Source organism: Cynoglossus semilaevis, chromosome 12, assembly GCF_000523025.1.
Source record: "Cynoglossus semilaevis isolate Cse_v1.0 chromosome 12, Cse_v1.0, whole genome shotgun sequence".
In the NCBI taxonomy this organism is placed as follows: Eukaryota; Metazoa; Chordata; class Actinopteri; order Pleuronectiformes; family Cynoglossidae; genus Cynoglossus; species Cynoglossus semilaevis.
In genome coordinates this window covers 3,284,038-3,299,273 of record NC_024318.1, presented here as the reverse complement: position 1 = coordinate 3,299,273, position 15,236 = coordinate 3,284,038, and the positions used below count along the sequence as shown (strand labels likewise).

Below are 15,236 nucleotides of genomic sequence, written 5' to 3'. Positions count from 1 at the left end.
ACACAAATCATAAAGAAGCATAAGACTGCTGGTGTTATATTGTGATTTTTTTATCCAAGTCTTAATTTGTACTTGTTTGAAATTTATTAAAAAAATAAAAACCTGATTATCTCATTTATATTATAATTGATTACCTCATTTCTTCAGTTTTACCAGATACCAGGAACAAGAAACAAAATGTTTGCAAGTACGTACATTGCAGATGTCTTACCTGTGTCCTCCGCTAGAGGGAGACAATTACTAAATGCACGAGTTCAAAGCGCGGCGTTCTTTTTATTAAACACAAAGGTAAAAGGACACACATCACACATTTGAAATAAAAAACCCGAAAAAATACTTAAATTCAAGTAAACTCGAAATTACAATCAAAACTCATCAAATTAAACATAAAAAAACAACATTCAACTTTAAAAAAATACTTTGCTGTTGATTTCAGTTACACAAACTGTTGGGCAAAAAAAATGACAAAATGTAATAAACGTGACTGGTTCGGCAGGATGTTGAACGCCGTTTCTTCAGGAAACTAACGCCGTCTGGGAACAAACCTGAGTTTGATTGGTCGCAGCGGCTGAGCCTTCCAGTTAAACTCCAGAGGAATCTGACGGGAGGAAAAACATGAGATATGTCACGAGTGAGTTGATTGATGATTGACAGCCTGGTAGGCGTGTGCTGCTGGTGTGAATCCCACCATGGTTTCTGAGCACGGCTCCACGTTGTACCGCTGCAGGAGACGGACCAGAACCATCTTCACCACCAGCACCGCGTAGCTCAGCCCGATGCAGTTGCGAGGACCGAGGCCGAACGGCATGTAGGCGTACGGGTTCACCTCTTCATCACTGTCCTTATCAAACCTCACACACGAGAACAAGAAAAAAAAATTACCTTCATGCTCTGACATCAGTTGTCGTGAATCGCATTTGACTGTTTTAATTTAAAAGTGATCAACATGTCCAAGTCTTTAAAAATGAAAAAGAAAAGTCAGATGTCCCTCGACTACCACAGAACGGTGTCTTTTTACCTCTCAGGTCTGAACAGCCCCGGTTTGGTCCAAAAACGCGGATCGTGGTGTAAAACGTTAACAGGAACCACAACCGGAGTTCCTCTGGGGATGGTGACGCCGTTGATTTGGAGGTTTTTTTTACACACTCTCTCGAGGTGAGGTAACGGAGGCATCAGGCGCAGGGACTCGCAGATAACCTGGTCCAGGTACTGAAGACGGAGCAGGGCCTCGTATGGAACCGGTGACTAGAGTCGGAGAACAGTCAGGGTCAGTTCTGAGAACACGTTGTAGGAAAAAAACATAATGAAATGACAATGCGCTCTCTACATCTGCGGGCAGACTGCCGTCGATTTCTCGCTGCAGTTTGTTCATCACGGCAGGGTTGGTGGCCAGGTTGTACAGGGTGTTGGTGAGGGTGACACTGGTGGTCTCGTAGCCTCCGTAGATGAAAATAAAAGCCTGGGACAGAATCTCGTGTTCAGTCAGACCTACAAAACCAAAAGGTCAAAGGTCAGACAGTCACAGGAGCAACAGACGAGAGGACAAAAAAGGTCAAAGGTCAGACAGTCACAGGACCAACAGTTGTAAGACAAGAGGACAAATAAAAACAATTACGGATTTTAACACGCGTATTTGTCTCCCTCTAGTGGAGACTAGACGCAAATATCTGAAATCTGAAATCTAAGAATGACAAACAGATGGACCAGAGCTTCGTCACATGAATGAGAAGTGCACCTTCACTGGGCTGATCCTGTTCTCTCTTTATCTCCGTCTCTGGAATTTGGCTCTGGATCATCACCTGCAGGAAGTCGACTCCACTCTGGTGCAACACAGAACAGTCAGCATCAACCTGTTAATGTGACTGACATGGGGTCAAACTATGATGTCATTCATCGGGGTTGGAACTAACTCCAGACAGTTCCACTACTGACACTGTTTCACAGGTCCAGTGTGAAGTACTCACAGAGTCGTCTGTACTGCGCTGGTCCTTCAACCTCTGGATGGTGTCGTAAAAATAATCCAAACTCTTCATTGGAAGCACGTCAAGTTTCAGAAGTTTGAACAGGAAGCCGATGAAAGGAAAAATCTCTGGAAAGAGAGACAAAAATGTTGGTGCTGTAACGGTGGACGTGAGTGAAGGTCGACGCACACGAGGGACAAAGTTTAGTGACATTTGGATGATTTTTACAATTTAGTTTTTAGCTTGATTTGATGCTATCTTTTTTCTTTATATCCAACTAAAATGTAGCTCTTGCTACTTCCTTTTGCTGTTTTTGTTATATTTATTAATTGACAATTGTTTGAAAATATTTGTTTGTGGGCTGCAGTGTCAGTGCTGGACCTGCAGGGACATACTGAGCAGCAGGAAAGGCCAGACTTTGAAGTTCACGATCTTCTCCAGATGAACATTCATGGGGTCGTGGGGGTCGTTCAGGGCGTTAGCCTCGATACCAAAAGAAGCGCTGGTCACGACATCCAGACTGAACGGAGCCACAAACCTGTCACAGGACGAAGAGAAGACAAAAGAACTCGTTCAGTTTGTTCACTGAAGCCGGATACTGTTACCAGTTCCCGTTCACCCACATTCACGCTGCTCCCAGTGGTGAACCTGAGCGCCAACCCTGACCGCTCTCACTCTCAGGCCACGTCACATGATTTAATACGAGAAACAAAAAAGAGAAACAAAAATCCCGTACTGTTTGACATCAACGGCCTCGTCCTCTGCGACTCCTTCAAGTTTTTTCAGAAGTCGGTCGGCGTACGGCGCCACCGAGGGAAACAGCTGGAACAAACAAAAGGGCTGGTGTCAGGTTGGCTTTTTTTTTTTTTTAATGGTGAAGATTTGGTTACTATGGCGACGAGGAAGAGAAATTCTCTAAAGACTCTGCTCCAACAAAAGTCTTTCCTGCAGATTTCCATCAGAGCAAAAGGCAGTGAACAAAAGAAGTGAAGATGGGTGGAGTGGGTGGAGACCAGTGTGACAGTGGAGCGTCCACAGATAAGGTTCTGAACCTAAAAACTATTTTTAACGACCAGTGTACATCCAATAATCCCACCATCCAGTCAATGGTTGCTGCTCTAACACACACTCAATGTTCCGGGACTGACAGAAAAACTGATTTCTCAACGTGTCGAAGTCTCAATTAATCGTGATTAATCTAGAATAATCCCTCACCACCCTATGAATAGATCTAATCTATACCCTGACCCTAATTCTAATCCTAACCCCGAACCACATCTTGATCCTCAAAATACCCTGCCACTCATGGGGACCTAAGAAAAATGTCCAAAAAAGGAGTGAATTGTCGACTCCTTGTCTGAAACGTTGACTTCCTCATATGACGACGACCCAAAATAGTTTAATATGCAAAGAGTCCCCGACAAACTGGACTTTGAACTTCTGCACTGTTATTGCCACACCTCCACCCACGGCCGGGTCAGTATCAGACACGAGCACACACAGGAAACAGGAAGTGGTAATGACTGACAGGAGTCAGATAAAGCAATGAGGTCAGGACCTGCTCTAGTCGTTCGCTGGTGAAACACGGAGTCAAAGTGCGACGAATCCGCTTCCAAGTGTCGTCTTTGACCAGGGTGATGGCGTCGGCCAGGGGTCCGGCTGCAGGGTGGTCCTGCAGGGGAGAAATTCATTCAGTTCATCTTTCATTCTCTATTTATTGAAATTTATTGTTATATTTTTTCCATCATCTTATGGTCATAGCAGAGCTCACTATCATCTGTCGAAACCTTCCCTCCTCAACATCTTTTATATCACTGACCTGACATCTAACCGCTAACCCTTCCCTCACCTCCTCACCTCCTCACCTCCTCACCTCCTCACCTCCTCACCTCCTCACCTCCTCACCCCCCCTTTTCTCTTCCTTGTTGTTTCCACCTTGGCTCGGCTCAGCTCTCCGTTCCTCTGACACCGTCTCCTTTATTTTTTGTTCTACTTTTTCCTTTTCCTCTTTCTGAATTTCCCTGCTGTTTCAATGGAAGCTGCACAAGCAAAAATATGCAAATTCCCGTCTGCATCCTCCTCCGACACAGCAGGGTTTCACCAGATCCCAGTTCAACTCTCACCCTGCGGTTGGTGAAGCTGGAGTAGCACTCCTTCACCATCACCGTCTCGATGATCTTAGGGTCGGCCACCATCAACACTGGTGACCGGGCGTCGTACAACCTGCAGGGACCACAGTACAGTCATGAAGTAAAGATTGGTTTTTATGGTGTTTACATTTATGGAGACAGGAGCGGGAATGAGTGTTTTTCCAATGAATTCAACACCTTTTTGATTAAGACTGAGCTCCTGAACGATTAATTCAATTAAATTAATTCAAATTAAAAATGTGTTTATCTTTGTTTTTAGTGCAACATCACTTGTATATGTAAGTACAGAGTCTTGGATGATGCGTGATGACAAAACAAAAAGTCCTTTTTACGACATCATCATGAAGTAACCTGTCCCTGTAACTTGTAACTTTCTGTTTTATTTTAATCTATGATCATTTACATTTTCAAATTTGATCATTTTCTCATTTCAGAGGCGAAAAAAAAAACATACAAGTCGAACTCTAAACGATATTTATCCAGAATTCTACTGAAAATATTCACGTCATCTGCAAAGAATAGCACCTTTAATGCCATAATGATTCCATCACAGTTTGCTGTTAAACAACAAACCACATCAAATGTACGGTGGGAGCAGCGACTCACCCCCACATGTCCCCGTACTGGGCTTGGCTCTCGCGGTGGAACCTATAAATCCCCTGAACAAAGCAAACCAGATACGTCAGATTACAAACGAATGTCATCGTCAGACACAAGATGAGACATGTCGAGGAGTGACACGGCTGAGTGAGTCAACCAAGACTTCACTGTCATCATGGAAACATGATGAGAACACTGACAAAAAAAAGGAAAAACCATCCAGTCAAACACCAAGCCCCAATCAGCCAATTAAGGAGGCAGTTTATTCCTCGACTGTACCTTTTTAAAGTAGTGAAGAGTTCCAATAAACGGCCGAGGTCTCGGTCCTGGGATCCCCAGACGTTTGAAGAACCTATAAGGCCAGATGCTGTACCTGTTTTGTTTTTTTGTTGTTGATTAAAAAAAAGGAGAGAAAAAAAAAGAAAAGTGTCTTGTAATGTGATACGCCGTGTGCAGGTGTCATAACAGAGTGTGAGTGACATTAAAGTGTCAGACGGGAGGTGAAGCAGGCAGTGAAGTACTCACAGGTAGCAGAGGCTGGAGAACAGAGCCACCAGAGTCCAGGTGGCTGCAGAGAAGAATGGGAAGACGAACATTTCTGACTGTCCCGGTTCAGAGCTCCACACACACTGTCTGAGAAATGAGGAAGTGTTCAAGGCTGCCGCATAGTTTCTCAGAGAGTGAATACCTCTGGCAGCATTTACACAACAACATTTACATACTCAACTGTACGCCCCCTCCCCACTCTCTTCCCTCTCCTCCCCCACCGCCCCCAGGCGAGGGAGAAGTTTCATTCTTTCTTTTTATCTTTCTTATAAACATACCTTGACGGAAAAAAAAAAGCAACAAAGTTATATTTAACTCTAAAGAGCAGGGCGGGTGTTGAATTTTACGTCATAGAATTATAAGGAAGTTATGAGTAATTTATTAGACTAAAAGTGAAACCAATAGTTGACTAGATTTTATATCATTAAACAAATTTTGGCCGTATATGAAGAGGATTGTCAAAGGATGGCAACTCCTGGCTAAAACAAAACCAATAGTTGACTAGATTTTATATCCTTAACCAAATTTTGGCCGTATATGAAGTGGATTGTCAAAGGATGGCAACTCCTGACTGACAGTAGCAGACGAGGCTAAAGTTAGCTAAGAATGAACTAAGAGAAGCTAAAAGATTGCTAATGGTTAGTCACCAGAGACAAAGAGAGAATTTGGAGGAAATGACATCAAAATAGTCAAATGTTAACAGCAGTAGTGATACTTGCCTTGTGACCAGAATTGGTTTAAGTAACTAAACTTGTGACATAATACCACAAGGAGAAAAAAAAACGCAGGTGGAAAAGAGGGAAACTTTGGGATGAAAAAAAAGATCAAAATATTCTAATCTAATCTAATCCATAAAATTGGTGATAATCCATGTAGACATGACCAGAAAAAATGTTCATTTTATTTAGAAAAGTTAGCCAAGAAAAAGAAATAATAAATAAAGAGAGAAATAATATTTCATCACTTTTCAGTACTGCAAATAAAATTTATTATTTTTCCCATAGCCTTCATCTTAATTCATTATATATATTTATATTTTTTACCAGAATTTAAAGCCTTATAAATCCTGTTTTTAACAATTAGTATTTCTTAGCTATGTTTTTTTTTAAATGTATTAAATTTATGTCAGGGTTTTACTATAAATTCACATTCACAGTTGCTTCTGTTCCCTGTTCCCTGCATGACACTTTGACATTTTTTAAAATATAAAAATGTTTGTGCAGACAACATTGTATCAAAGCAGAAATAAAACCAACAACCATAACTTATTTATTATTTTATTTCAGTTTGTAAAAACATAAACTACTGTATTCATTTGTTACATTGTACTTAAAAAAAAAAGAAATTTAACTTCATTTAACTTGTTCCTGTAAATATTGCAAGAAGAATCATTTAAAAATGTTTTTACTGTTTATTCATATGAGATAATACTCTGAGGATTATTGCTGATTAACAGTCAGATACAGGCGTCACAGGTGTTACAGGTGTTACGCTGTGGCACAACGTTCGTTTGATTACGACAGGCGTCTGGGGACAAACTTGAGTTTGATCGGTGAACTCGGCTGCTGCATCCAGTTCAACTCCAGAGGAATCTGGAGGAAGAAGAAAAACGACATCAGATCAGGGACGAGAGGCAGCGTTAGACGCTGAATTTGACCATGGACTGTAAATAAGATACGGACTGATATGGATATGGCATATAATCATGGCATCCTGTTGAGAGTTTTCAAAATGTAATTTTTGTATATTATTACACTGATTTAAATGTAAAGACAATAAAGCCCACTGGGTGGCAGTATGTAAGGAATAACTCCCCAGGTGCCCCTTCCAAACATTCCACATTAGAGACACTTCATTTTGTCCGACCATCCATGTGGTGGGGTAGCCACGGCCAATCCCAGCAGTCGAGGGGTGAGACCCTGAACAGTTCCCCAGTCCACCACAAGGGGCCGTATAGAGCTTATTTACACTTTTATTCATGTCCATTTAGAGTTTCCAATCAGCCGAACTCCTAAACCAGACGTTTTGGTGGTGGGAGGAAACCTTTATGCAGATGATGTGTTTATCTCTATGTTGAAGTATTTTAATGTTATCTTTGTAAACTGGTCTAAAACTGTAAGACCTCCTCTTCGTGTGGTGGTCCACGCCTTACAGTCGGTCTCTCACCATGGTGTCTTTACAGGTCTCCACGGTGTAACTCTGCAGGAGTCGGACCAGGACCATCTTCATCACCAGGACCGCGAAGCGCATCCCGATGCAGTTACGAGGTCCCAGGCCAAACGGAATGTAGGCGTATGGGTTCACCTCCTCATCGCTGTCTTTACTGAACCTACACACACACACACACACACACACACACACACACACGGAGAGAGAAAAAACACAAATATTAACGTTGGGTTTTTTTAGTCAAGAATGTTTTTGTTTTTTTGCTTGAAAAAATATTTTCCACAAATATTAAGAGGTTGAACAGCTGAACGTGGCTCTTCAACCAGCCAATCGTTACAGACCGCTTTTCTAGACCCGCCCAGTTGTCTCTAAATGGTTACGTGTGTCCAGAAAAACCAATGAATGTCACTAGATGGCAGCATTGCAGCTCATTTTATGAATCTTTAATTTTAAGAATCATAATAATTATACAGGGGAAACTTCTGTCCTCTAGGGGGGGCTTGGCGGAAAACAATTGAGAAACACTGCTTTATCGGTATCGGTTGATATTGGAATCGGAAATTAAGTGTTTAGACAATATCGGCCTATCGGATATCGCAATTGAGAAACACTGCTTTATCGGTATTGGTTGATATCAGCAAAACTTGAATATCGGAGATTACCTCTCAGGTCTGAAAAGTTCAGGTGAGCTCCAGAATCGTGGATCTTTGTGCAACAGGTGTGTGGGAATCCCAACGATGGTTCCCTCGGGGATAGTGATGCCGTGGACCTGGACAGTTTTTTTGCACACCCTCTCCAGCCGAGGAGCGGTGGGATGCAAACGCATGGACTCCAAAATGACCAGGTCCAGGTACTGCAGGTGATTCAGGGCGTCATATGGGACGGGGGCCTGAGGATCGACCAATCAGACAGACAACAGCCTGATTATTAAAGGGAACTAAGCTGGGCCAGAACAGTGGTGGTCTGGGAAACAGGAAATTGTACATAAGCTGAGCTTCAACAGAGTTTAATACACGAGAACAGGAGCTGTTGTTAAAAAAACTGATTCTCAACGACATAACATGAACCAGGGGTTTGGCCACTTTGAGTCAGTGGAACCTGAATGTGTCATGTACAGTCTTACGTCTCTCTCCAGGCTCTCGTCAATTTCTTGCTGCAACTTGTGCATTGCCTCCGGGTTGGTGGCCAGAGAGTACAAGATGAACGTCAGCGTCACACTGGTGGTCTCGTAGCCACCGAATATAAAGATTATGGCCTGAGTGAGGATCTCGTGCTCCGTCAAACCTGCAACGACAAAAGACTTAAATTTTCAATAATTACCAATTTCAGACTTAATTGACGATTATTGACAACTGTTCTTGACTACTAACTGAGTCGATTTGTTAAGAATGTGGTAAAATATCCCTGTGTTGACCTTTGCTCGGCTGCTCTTGTTCATTTTCAATCTCCGACTCTGGAATCTCGTTCTGAATCATCAACTGCAGGAAGTCGCCACGACTCTGGGGAAACACAACAGCATTCATAGCTAAATATCTGCTAGGACAGCTGTACTGTATACACACACACACACACAAACACACACATATATAGCCTGGATTTATTGATTGATTGATTAATTTATCTTTAAAAAGAAAAATCCCACCTAAAAATAAAATACTTAAAAATGCTATCATCAAGTTTATAAATGACAATATTGTTTAATCCCCCTTAAAAATAAAGCACTCCAAACCGACATCACAGTTTTTATCTTGCACACCCCCTAGTGGCAGCTTGCGCACCCACACTTTTTGGAAATGTGGCATGCGTTTTCCAAGTTTATAAATGAGAATATTGTTTTATCAGAACAGTAAGATAACTCAGGGACTTACCGTCTCGTCCTCCATGTGGTCTTTTTTAAACTTTTTTATAATGTTGTAGAAATAGTCAATGCTGTGTGTGGGCATTACGTCGTAGTTCAGGCGTTTCAGCAGACGACTAACGAAGGGACACACCACTGACAAAAACAATTAACAACAACAACAAAAAAGCTGTTAAAAGTGTCTAAAAATGAATCACAGAAATGGATGGAGAACTCACTTAGAATGAATATGGCAAAGAAGTTTATCTTTATAATTTTTTTCAGATGAACAATCATTGGGTCGTCCGGTCTGTTCTGGGAATCTGCTTCAACACCAAAGGAAGTGCTGGTCACCACGTCCAGACTGTAGGGAGCGAATAATCTGTGGCAGAGAAACGAAAAGGAAAAGTTCTGTTTTTTTAAAAAATCATAATGAAATGTTACAGTTTCCAGGTCAGTAGAACTCACTGTTTAACGTCAACAGATTCGCCTTCTTTCAGCTTTCCCAAGTTCTCAACCAGTCGATCTGAGTAGCGAGCCACGATAGGATAAACCTTAAAGAAAAAAAAGTACAACCCAAAGATTAACGTGGTCCTTTAGTGAAATGTATTTTATTAAAAAAAATATTTTTAACAAAGGTTTGTTTAAACATTTTGAAAGATAATTTAGGGAAATATTTAAGGGCGTTTTTTTTTTTTGGCCAAAATTGCTACAATATTTTTGTTAACTTTGCAGCTAACTGTTTAAATTTAGGGAAATATTTAAGGGCGTTTTATTTTTGTTTTGGTCAAAATTGCTGCAATATTTTTGTTAACTTTGCAACTAACTGTTTCGCTTCTTCTTCGCTAACTTTTTGTCATCTATTAGAACACCTTTCTTTGTGCTTTAATAATATCTTTGCCACTAGCTTCTTTGTTACAGTGTGGCTAACTATTCAGCTAGTTTTCTGTATTTCTGCCTAACGTGACTTTTTATTTATAGTTCTTGATCAACTTTAGCTTTATTTGCCGCTACCTGAATTGAACTCTTAAATTCCCAGTCCTGTGTCGGAGCGAAAATCCCACCTGTTTTAATCTCCCACTGGTAAAACATGGAGACAAAGTGTTGCGGATTCGCCTCCACCTGTCGTCCTTAACTACTGTGATGGCGTCGTCAAGAAGCCCCTCCCCAAAGGCTTCCTGTTAACAGTTCACACAAGGAAGCTGTTAAATATTACACACACATGAAGATATATTTTCATTTAAACATTTTCATGGACAGCAAAACCAGGACATTTTGTTTTTTACCCTGCGGTTGGTGAAGATGGAGTAACATTCCTTCACCAACACCGTCTTTATCATCTCTGGGTCTGTCACCATCAAGTTTGGCCTCCGCCCATCGTACAACCTTGTACAAAAAGATGATGAAGAATTAGTCAAATTTGTAAACCTTGTTATATTTTTAAAAATTTACACAAATTAAGACCAGGTATTGACTAAATTTGATCACTTCTATTACTACTAATAATAGGCTTATATTGATCTCATTAAACATTAAAAGATATTTTGGTCCAATTAAAGACTTCTGACACAATCTTTAAAAATGAAGCCACTTACCCCCAGATATCTCCATATTTTTCATGACATTCCCTGTCAAAGACACTAATCCCCTGTAAGGGAAGTGTTCAGGACATGAATTATCAAGTGTTGAGACCAACGAAACTCACACAAAAAAAGAAGTCAGGATACTTTTAAAAATTGGACGATGTTGTTGGTTCATACCTTTCTGAAGTGAAGCAGCGTTCCCACAAAAGGGAAAGGTCTGGGTCCTGGTATTCCTAGGTTTTTGAAAACACTATATGGCAAAATGCCGTATCTGTAAGAGAAGAAAAGAAAAAGGAATGCAAGTTTGGTAAAACTATTGCAACACCACACCACTGTGAGTGCTGCGGTGTCTTTCTTTCCTCTTGAACCTTCAGTGGACTAATCTGACTAATCTGACATTTGAAATCTGAAAGTTGAGGGGAAGGAGGGAGAGAGAGGGAGGAGGAGAAGAAACGTCAACTTACAATAGGAACAGGGTGAAAAAAAGAACCAACAATATCCAGGTAACAACTGAAAACAACGAGAAGTCAAACATGTTGGCTGTGGAGAGCCTGCACTTCTCCTCAGACTGTGTGAGCCAACAGGAAGTATGGGGAAAAACAAAGCACGTAGAGTGGGAGGAATCTGGAGCCGGGGGTGGAGAGAAATGACACCTCCCACTTAGATTATAAGAATGTCTTTACATTTGAATGATTGTGTTTGAGAGTTTGAACAAATGGGATGTTTTAATTTCTTAGCAGTACATATTCATTCATTTGATGTATTTAAAATTAAGAACAAAAAATGATTACTTTTTCTGTGTAGAAATTGAGTAACACTTCAAAAACTGAAACATAACAGTGAATGTGGTCAGAAAATAATGTGTAGATGCTTCAAACCATCTGGGACTGGGAATTGTATTAGGTTAAAATCACATATTTGAAGGAAAATGTTTATGTTAATAATGTATAAAAATATATTCCTTAATGTGAGCACACCAAAGTGTATTGTTTTGTTGATCTTATTTTTCTGAGAACCATTTACAGAAGGGCAGAGTGACTGTAACATTGTGTAAACCAGGAAAATTAGCTGATGTCATAATATTGAGGAACGTTGTTATCTGACCAGATTCGTATTGCTCAATAAAGCTGTAATTCACATGATGTCAACTTGTATTCTTTAAAACTCTTGTTGTTTTTTTAAATAACGCATTTTGTCTTAATGTGATTGTGTTGACAAACTGTATCTTCACAAAGCTGTAATTAATAGTAAATAACTGTTTCCGTAAATAGACGACATGAATGAAACACAGATAATTCAAACCACAAAAGTAATTATCTGGTCCAATTACGATAAACATAACCGCTAGTTTTGCCTAATTAGTTTTATAGATAAACATAAAACTTAATGATTACGTTTTAGTTATAGTTAACGTGTCACCGGAAGCTATTTCAACTTTCTCTGTCTTTGGACGTAACCCGGAAGTACTGCTGTCGACGTACTCTCATGCAACACAATTTAAACTACATTTGTGTTTCCGTAACGGTTTTTTGTTATTTTTTTAATTAAGATTTTGTAAAGATACTTTCTACTGTCAGTGGAAGGAGGAAAGGTAAATAAAAGTGTGTTTTGTTGCTTTATTTTGAATAGAGAAGTGCATTTGTTCTCATGCCCTTGATCGATAGCACGAGGCTAGAGCTAAGCTAGCTTTATGTAGTTCTCTACAGACACTGTCTCGTTATAATTTAAAGATGAACTAGTGTTTTTATATTAAAAATAATCCCAAACGATTCAGTCTAACACCGCCGATTACGTTTAGTGGTTCAGCATTTAAACACACACGTGTTACCATGTCTTTTGTGAGCCAAAGCTTTAGCTTATAGCTAAAACATTAATATACCGACACTATTTAATATCCGTATCCACATGTAAACATTATTGAGACTCTGAAATATATATATGAGAACAAATGTATTATTAATGTTATTACTATTACGGACAACATGTTTATGATGAATGAATGAGAGTTGAACATTTTGATAGGAAAACGACAACATTTTAAATACTTTGTCATATATACTGTATATATTTGTGTATTTATATAAATATATATAATAACATATATATGCAGAGGTATTTTAATGTTTCATAGCTGTTTATTATTTAACCTTTATTTAAAAAAAATAGGGAAAAGGAACAGCTTAAGTCGAAGAAGAGTCAGCGCTCATTCAGGAACACTAGGGTTTGTACACAACTGTCTGTCTCATTGTTAAGTTTCTCTTTCATTGCTTAAAATGGTACACACTGTAGCTGTTCATATGTTTATGGTGAAACTACAGTTGCAGTAAAGTTGAGCAAATGTGTCAAAGTGTCACATTATCAGTGGGTAATGTCCGGTGAATCACAGTTTATTGGGTTGAAAATAGGTCAACGACACTTCACTGGAGTGTGGAGGATGAGATAATGGATGAGCTCAGGAGTATGTAGGGACAAGACTGTAAAACAGACAAGTCCAAACATGGTCCAGATGGTGACAAAAAATGGCAAAACACCATTTAATACACGATATTTAGAGATAGCTAAACGTTGACCAAGAAATTACCTAGTGGTAAGGATGGGCATAGTTTTACTAAATTAACATTTTTTGATTAATAATTTTGAATCAAAGTTTGAAAAAACAATGTTAGCCCTGAAAAGTCTAGAAAGTATAGCAGGGTAAGCTCGCCATCAGCCAATACTTCACAATATCAATGTTTTATTATTATTATTATTATTATTATTATTATTTTTCTCTTACAAAGGAAACTCTGCCACCATGTTCCTGACGCTGGCGCTGCTGCGGAAAGGAATACCTGGCAAACAGTGGATTGGAAAATATAGACGACCGCGGAACATCACGTGGCAGATGAAACGCAACACGCTGCAGCGTCTGGAGATAGAGGCCGAGAACGAGTACTGGATCAGCCGCCCGTACATGACCGAGGAGCAGGAGCACCGCCACGCGGCGGAGCGTAGAGCAGAGAACTGGAAGAAGATCAAAGAGGCTGGTTTCTGCAACTTTCCCGAGCACAAGAACTGGACAGATCATCTGAGTCACCTCAGGATCACCAAGTCGTGGTCCAGTTAGTGTTGACTGTGGAGTGACATTCGGAGACGTTCTTGTGGTAATGTCCCGATACACGTCGGCTTCTCAAACGAGGCCTGTTTGATTTGTCAGGATCTGTGTTGTATTATAATAATAATAAAAAAGTGTAATTATTGTTTATTATAATAATAATAAAAAAGTGTAATGAAAAAGTGTCATGAAAAAGGTTTCCTGGACCTTGTTTCGCTTCATTCCTGGATTCTTGACAACTCGTTGTCCCTGTGAGTTCACACTCAGTCACTGGTGTAAAGTCTGTGATGGCAGGTGGAGGTTAAGATGGTGTAATGACTCTGTGATGTCACCACGAGTTTGACCCCGTGTTAAACTCATTTTTATTTCAGGAGTCATTTATGACAGCTGATAACAGACTGCCTTATCATAACATTTGAATTTCAGACAGCACAGCTATCACTCTGAATAAACACACACAAAAAAACACACTAAGTACAAAGCTTTCTGAATTCTTACATCAATATTATATATATATAAATAACATTTTTATTATTGTTTTATTCAAAGCTTTCTGAATTCTTACATCAATAATATATATATAACATTTTTCTTACTTTTTTATTATTTTTTGGACTGCTTTTATCTCTTTTGCAGCCAATTTTTTTTGTTTTATTTCTTACAATTCCTTAGCATTTTTTAGCCTCCTTTTAAGCTATCTTCTGACTTTATGATGTTTTTTAATGTATATTTTGTTAAATATGCCATTCTGATTTTTGTGTATTTTTTAAAATGTTTTTTGAGGCACTTTGTATATTTTAAAATATTCTTTTGCCAATGCTTTCAGTGGTTTTCTCAGACCTCTTTTAGCCAAATCTACCCATCTCTTAGCCTAACTGTTAGCTAACTTTAATGCATTTATGGCCAACCTGAAGTTTAGACAGGAATTCAGTCCATCTTTTCAAAGAACAAGAAAATTTTATTTACGTGGCATCCTAACAAACTCGTTACCCAGCAGGTGTCGCTGCAGGTCAGAATGTGGGGAAGCGTCAGAAGGAGCAACCCCTTCGTCTCCTCATCCCCCTCCGTCCCCCTCCGTCTCCTCCGCCTGTTACTGCTGAGTCCAGCCCCTGTTTTCCTCTGCTGGATGATGATGTTGGTGAGGAGGTGCGTGGAGAGAGGCGCCAACAGCATCACCAATAGGAGGAGGAGGAGATAGCTGCTGAGAGGAGAGGAGAAGAGCAGGCAGACGGTGTGCTCCTGCACCTCCACATCCACACTTTCTCCCTCTTACGGACACACACACACACACAACAT

At 40.0% G+C, this 15,236-nt stretch overlaps 3 protein-coding genes across 4 annotated transcripts; 1 reads left to right on the top strand and 2 right to left on the bottom strand.

Moving 5' to 3' along the window:
* Positions 1 to 45: 45 nt before the first annotated feature.
* On the bottom strand, positions 46 to 5,396 carry LOC103387007 (cytochrome P450 3A27-like). Its single transcript, XM_008321494.3, has 13 exons — positions 5,237 to 5,396; positions 4,991 to 5,084; positions 4,718 to 4,770; positions 4,085 to 4,184; positions 3,520 to 3,633; positions 2,698 to 2,783; positions 2,357 to 2,499; positions 1,965 to 2,089; positions 1,736 to 1,820; positions 1,328 to 1,488; positions 1,019 to 1,245; positions 689 to 851; positions 46 to 598 (listed from the first exon to the last, which is right to left on the bottom strand). The coding sequence occupies exons 1-13, from the start codon at positions 5,305 to 5,307 to the stop codon at positions 524 to 526; spliced, it is 1,497 nt and encodes a 498-aa protein (XP_008319716.1). The 5' UTR covers positions 5,308 to 5,396; the 3' UTR covers positions 46 to 523.
* Positions 5,397 to 6,520: 1,124 nt separating this feature from the next.
* On the bottom strand, positions 6,521 to 11,448 carry LOC103387006 (cytochrome P450 3A40-like). The gene is made up of 13 exons (XM_008321492.3): positions 11,311 to 11,448; positions 11,024 to 11,117; positions 10,859 to 10,911; positions 10,550 to 10,649; positions 10,328 to 10,441; positions 9,732 to 9,817; positions 9,503 to 9,645; positions 9,295 to 9,419; positions 8,841 to 8,925; positions 8,550 to 8,710; positions 8,089 to 8,315; positions 7,424 to 7,586; positions 6,521 to 6,849 (listed from the first exon to the last, which is right to left on the bottom strand). The coding sequence occupies exons 1-13, from the start codon at positions 11,379 to 11,381 to the stop codon at positions 6,772 to 6,774; spliced, it is 1,500 nt and encodes a 499-aa protein (XP_008319714.1). The 5' UTR covers positions 11,382 to 11,448; the 3' UTR covers positions 6,521 to 6,771.
* Positions 11,449 to 12,277: 829 nt separating this feature from the next.
* On the top strand, positions 12,278 to 14,089 carry mrpl57 (mitochondrial ribosomal protein L57). 2 transcript variants are annotated; one of them, XM_025061120.1, is made up of 3 exons: positions 12,278 to 12,437; positions 13,013 to 13,067; positions 13,627 to 14,089. In XM_025061120.1, the coding sequence occupies exon 3, from the start codon at positions 13,641 to 13,643 to the stop codon at positions 13,950 to 13,952; it is 312 nt and encodes a 103-aa protein (XP_024916888.1). In that variant the 5' UTR covers positions 12,278 to 12,437; positions 13,013 to 13,067; positions 13,627 to 13,640; the 3' UTR covers positions 13,953 to 14,089. The 2 variants fall into 2 exon arrangements, with proteins under 2 accessions (XP_024916888.1, XP_008319712.1); XM_008321490.3 differs by lacking the exon at positions 13,013 to 13,067 and having other exon boundaries at positions 12,279 to 12,437.
* The last annotated feature ends 1,147 nt before the right edge of the window (positions 14,090 to 15,236 follow it).

Excerpts from the sequence above, each read along its gene's own strand:
- LOC103387006 (XM_008321492.3), bottom strand. The coding sequence starts at position 11,381 with ATGTTTGACTTCTCGTTGTTTTCAGTTGTTACCTGGATATTGTTGGTT. Across the intron at positions 10,442-10,549 it reads CCATCTTCACCAACCGCAGG|GAAGCCTTTGGGGAGGGGCT; the intron begins GTAAAAAACAAA and ends AACTGTTAACAG. Across the intron at positions 7,587-8,088 it reads GAACTTTTCAGACCTGAGAG|GTTCAGTAAAGACAGCGATG; the intron begins GTAATCTCCGAT and ends GTGTGTGTGTAG.
- mrpl57 (XM_025061120.1), top strand. The coding sequence starts at position 13,641 with ATGTTCCTGACGCTGGCGCTGCTGCGGAAAGGAATACCTGGCAAACAG.
- LOC103387007 (XM_008321494.3), bottom strand. The coding sequence starts at position 5,307 with ATGTTCGTCTTCCCATTCTTCTCTGCAGCCACCTGGACTCTGGTGGCT. Across the intron at positions 4,185-4,717 it reads CAGTACGGGGACATGTGGGG|GTTGTACGACGCCCGGTCAC; the intron begins GTGAGTCGCTGC and ends TGGTCCCTGCAG. Across the intron at positions 2,500-2,697 it reads GAGGCCGTTGATGTCAAACA|GTTTGTGGCTCCGTTCAGTC; the intron begins GTACGGGATTTT and ends GTCCTGTGACAG.